At 34.3% G+C, this 5,219-nt stretch overlaps 1 protein-coding gene across 1 annotated transcript; it reads left to right on the top strand.

Annotated features, from left to right (window-relative positions):
* The first annotated feature begins 4,216 nt into the window (after positions 1-4,216).
* On the top strand, positions 4,217-4,864 carry LOC130966482 (uncharacterized). Its single transcript, XM_057891294.1, has one exon. The coding sequence runs from the start codon at positions 4,217-4,219 to the stop codon at positions 4,862-4,864; it is 648 nt and encodes a 215-aa protein (XP_057747277.1).
* Positions 4,865-5,219: the final 355 nt, after the last annotated feature.

The following is a 5,219-nucleotide window of genomic DNA, read 5'->3' as shown; positions in this document are numbered from 1 at the left end:
TCTACCAATTTGTTTTATCTTAAAGCATGTTGCTGAAACTATTTGTATTGAATAAAGTGCTTATAATAAGTTACGTTGCCGTTGCTACCACGGTCGCCGGTGAGTCATGCACCGCCATGGTTAAGAATTTCTTAATTGACATGAATGACTTTAAATGCATTTGAAATTAGTTAGTTGTTTTGATTATTCTGAGCTGTGATTGAATTTAGATGCTGTTGTGAACAATGATTTAGTTTAATTTATTAAATTGAAATATGCCGAGTTAATTATTGAAAAGCTCTCATATGGATAATTGATGAATTGAGTTTGGATTGTTGCTGTGAATGTAATTGGTTTTGTTGTTATGAGAGACTAATCGATAGAAATAAGCTTGGTTTGAGATTGTGAAATTTGTATTAAGTTTGATGATGTTTTAGTGTTTCAATTGGAGTATTGAATTCAGGTTATGGCTGTGAATGTTTTTGGGCTTTGTTGTGAGTGTTTGAAGCAGAAATTGATATTGATTTTTCTGATTTTGATGGAATTGTTGAAAAGTTCTGACTCTATACTGAATTAATTGGGTTGTGTGGCTGAAATTATGATTGAAATGATTGAGATTTTTGAGTGAAACTTTGGTTGAATTCGTTGATTTTTTGAAATTGAATTATAAATTGTTTGATGAGAGATTATTGTGATTTATGTATTTTGATGGATCAAATTGAATATGCTGTTGAACATTACATAAGTGTGGAAATATAGATGTGATTGTGTCAAACGCAGCTGCAAATCCTTCTCAATAGCGCCTGTTTTTGGGGTAAATAATTTGATTATGGTGTTAAGATCTGAACTTCTGATTGTAAAGTTAATTATTGGTGTAATATGTTGTTGGAAATGACATAAATACCTTTCGAATAGTTACTTGTGCTTATAGTTATTGCATTGTGTGTGCATTTGTTGTTGAATAATTTCTCACATTAAGTTGTTATTGTTGCTCTATACTTGCTGTTGGTTACTGTTGATTTTTCTCCCTCATTGCTTGCTTGTTAAATGATTCTTAAATTCAATGAGAAGGGAAATGCTGCTGAGTTATTGTTGTTTGTGTTGGAATATATGATGGTTGCTGAACTAAGATTGGTTTTATTGATAAATCTGTTGCTGAAATCATCTAGTTTGGCGTGATTGATTTTCCGTTGAATTAATGGATAAACTGCTGTGCCCCTATTGCTTGCAAGTGTAATGGTTATTGACTTCAATGAATAGAATGCTGCCTGAATCCATTACCTTTGTTCATTTTACTGTTTTGGGTGCTGTATGATGGGTCATTGATTGCTGTTCTGTTGAGTGCTGCTCTGCTTCTTGCTGGTTGGATTGGTTTTAATTGTATCCTCATGTTTTCTTGCTGGAATTTCCTTATTTACTTGCTTCTTATGAATTCATTATGATTTTTTGTGTTTTTAACTGTCAAAGAATTCATATGAAATTTGAATTGATTGATTGAAATTGTGAAATAGGCAAATTTACTGCTGAAATGCTGTCGGAATTTATCTTAATCTATTTTCAATATTCATCTTTGATTCAATTAATTGATTGAGTTGGTATTTAATTGCTTTTGGTTTTCAACTATTGCTAAGCTCAATTGATTGATTATCCGGCTAAGTGCTTCACTGTTTTGGTTGTTGGAAGCTGGAAGCTTCGGGTTTTGTTATTCGCTATTTGGTTGTTGTTCTATTTGGTTGATCAATTAAACTGCATTGTATTGTTTGAGCAAACAAGTTCTATTTGACGAATTTCTGTGTCAAAATAGACCCTTGTTTGCTACATGATTTCTGATTGCCTCAAGATATTTCTTTGCAAGTTGTGGTCATGCCTTTAACATTCTTTGCCCTTTTTTTCATACTAAATTACTCATATGCATTGAATAGTTCAAGTGAATTTTCAAATTGAACACGAACTTGAAATTCTTTTAAAAAAGAGCCTCTTTTGCATGCTCTCCCAAGGTTAAAGATTTATTTCTACCAATGTGGCTAATTTGATTTATTTTATTCATGCCTAACTTACCTTAAGTCACATAGGGCATGAATTTTTCAAGTCTTGTCTCAACCTTGTGACTTTTATGCTTCATTGGAATTTGGTGTTTGAATGTTCTTTGGCTTACATGTTTCTTTATGTTTCTAACTTAGTCAATACCAAATTGTTTTAATTTATGCCACTTACTTGTGATTGATATTTACTTGATTATGTGCTCTACACATACATGTGTATCACTTATTTTGGCATTTTGAATTGTTGAGAAGTGAATACAAACTTGCTTGTTTTGAAAATTTAGAAACTTTTTGAACTTAAGGAACTTTTGACTATGCACCTAACTTTTTGTTTCGGTTTTTCTTATTTACAGGAGTGCTGAAATGGTGACCACATGCTACCTTGAGGGCTCAAGAATATTTTGATTCATAGAGACACTAATCTATGTTAGAACTTTTAACTTTTGGTTGAACTTGTGTAAGACATATAACTTGTAGAACTAATCAATGTACTCACTAATGTTATTTTGTTTTAAAACAATGTTAGATAAATAAGGCATGTTTGAATTATGTATGTTTTTACATATTATATAAATGTAGACTTGCTTAGTAAAATAGTTAATATATTAGTTAATTAAAAAAATAATTTAGTAAATTATGCATGTAATTTGTAATAAAAAAAAATTGTTACAAAATAATTAATTTGCTTTCGTAACTAAAGAAAAAAAATGTTACAAAATCATGTTACATTTTGTAACAAAATTTTTTGATAGGAAAAAAAATTGACTGTTACGAAAAATACCTTCAAGATCAAAATTTGTTACCACTTTTGTAACGGCTTCTAGGTTTTTGTATTACAAAAAATTGTTACAAAATATGGTATTGAATTGTAACAGTTCTATTTTTCGTTACAAAAACTTTTTGTAACGGGACTTACTGCAATGGACCCTTTTTTTGTTACAAAAAACTTTTGTTTCAAAATTTCGACGTTTTGTAACAATATTTTTTGTTACAAATGTGCCTTTTTCTTGTAGTAGCTAATCATCTGTTGGTTCTCGATCATGTCGGAATAGAATCCATTGATTCTTTTGCGTCTGTCACTATGCCCAACAATTGCCAGTTTGAAGCTCGTCACAGCCATTCAATCCTTGAATCCTACTTGGAATACCACAGACAAGGTTTAGACTTTCCGGATTCTCATGAATGCCGCCATCAATTCTAGCTTATACCACGAAGATTTTGATTAAGGAATCTAAGAGATATTCATTCAATCTAATATAGAACGGAGGTGGTTGTCAGGCACACGTTCATGGATTGAGGAAGGTGATGAGTGTCACGGATCATCACCTTCTTCATGGTGAAGCGCGAATGAACATCTTAGATAGGAACAAGCGTGTTTGAATGGGAAAACAGAGATAATTGCATTAATTCATCGAGACGCTGCAGAGCTCCTCACCCCCAACAATGGAGTTTAGAGACTCATGACGTCAAAGAGTATAAAATTCAGATCTAAAAATGTTATGAGATACAAAATAAATCTCTAAAAGTTGTTTAAATACTAAACTAGTAACCTAGGTTTACAGAAAATGAGTAAACTAAGATGGATAGTGCAGAAATCCACTTCTGGGGCCCACTTGGTGTGTGCTGGGGCTGAGACTTAAGCTTCTCACGTGCCTGGGCTGTTTCTGGAGTTGAACGCCAGGTTGTAACCTGTTTCTGGCGTTGAACTCCAACTTGCAACCTGTTTCTGGCGCTGAACGCCAGACTGCAACATGGAACTAGCGTTGAATGCCAGTTTATGTCGTCTATCTTCGCGCAAAGTATAGACTATTATATATTGCTGGAAAGCCCTGGATGTCTACTTTCCAACCCAATTGAGAGCGTGCCAATTGGACTCCTGTAGCTCCAAAAAATCCATTCCGAGTGCATGGAGGTTAGAATCCAACATCATCAGTAGTCCTTTTTCAGCCTAAATCAGATTTTTGCTCAGCTCCCTCAATTTCAGCCAGAAAATACCTGAGGTTACAGAAAAACACAAAAACTCATAGTAAAGTCTAGAAATATGAATTTTGCCTAAAAACTAATAAAATTATACAAAAAACTAACTAAAACATACTAAAATCTACATGAAATTACCCCCAAAAAGCGTATAAAATATCTGCTCATCAAGGACTCGAAATCCAGTATGAACCCAGCAACAAGGCCATGTGTTTTCTATGACTGCTAATGATGCTATGCAATCAGACGCCCTGATCCAAGGTCAGTGTTATGTCAAGAATCGATTCCTAACTGTACTATATGATTCGGGTGCATCGCATTCCTTTACCTCTTTAACTGTTGCTCGTGAGTTGGGACTAGATTTCTCTGAGTTAAATTTTGATCTGATTGTCCATACACCTGCATCCCAAAATGTTTTGACTAGTTTAGTGTGCCTGCAAGTACCGTTCACTATTAGGAACAGAACTTTTATACATGATCTAATCTGTTTGCCTCTATGTGGTTTAGAAGTTATTCTAGGATTAGATTGGTTGTCCAAGTATCATGTTTTCCTTGATTGCTTTGAAAGAACTGCTGTTATTCCATCTGATAGTTTAGATATTAAACCATTTCTGTCATATACTTTATATCTGAACTCTGTAAAACTTACCTTAGACGGGAGTGATTGTGAGGGGTACGTTCTGTTAGCGGCTAGCTCGAATGACAGTGAATTAAGCTTAGAACGAATTCGAGTGGTGAAGGAATTTCCTGATGTTTTTCCGGACGACATACCTGAATTTCCTCCTCATCGAGAGATAGAATTTAGTATTGAACTAGTACCTAGAACCGGACCGATTTCCATAGCACGTACCGGATGTCACCACTAAAACTTGCGGAATTAAAGAAGCAGTTGGATGAGCTACTTGGAAAGAAATTTATTCGTCCCAGTGCATCACGTTGGGGAGCTCCGGTATTGGTAGTAAAGAAGAAGAATGGTGGAATGAGACTTTGTGTAGATTATCGACAGTTAAATAAAGTCACTATCAAGAACAAGTATCCACTTCCACGGATAGATGATTTGATGGATCAGTTGAAAGGGGCAACTGTGTTCTCGAAGATTGATTTGCGATCGAGCTATCACCAAATTCGAGTGAAAGAGTCAGATATACTGAACACTGCATTTAGAACTCGATATGGTCACTATGAGTATACGGTTATGTCATTTGGACTAACTAATGCTCC

This window comes from Arachis stenosperma, chromosome 3 (genome assembly GCF_014773155.1).
Source record: "Arachis stenosperma cultivar V10309 chromosome 3, arast.V10309.gnm1.PFL2, whole genome shotgun sequence".
NCBI lineage: Eukaryota > Viridiplantae > Streptophyta > Magnoliopsida > Fabales > Fabaceae > Arachis > Arachis stenosperma.
Note: the sequence above shows the minus strand (reverse complement) of the source record. Positions and strands in the feature narration are given on the sequence as shown.

Coding starts and splice junctions, on each gene's coding strand:
- LOC130966482 (XM_057891294.1), top strand. CDS start 4,217: ATGACTGCTAATGATGCTATGCAATCAGACGCCCTGATCCAAGGTCAG.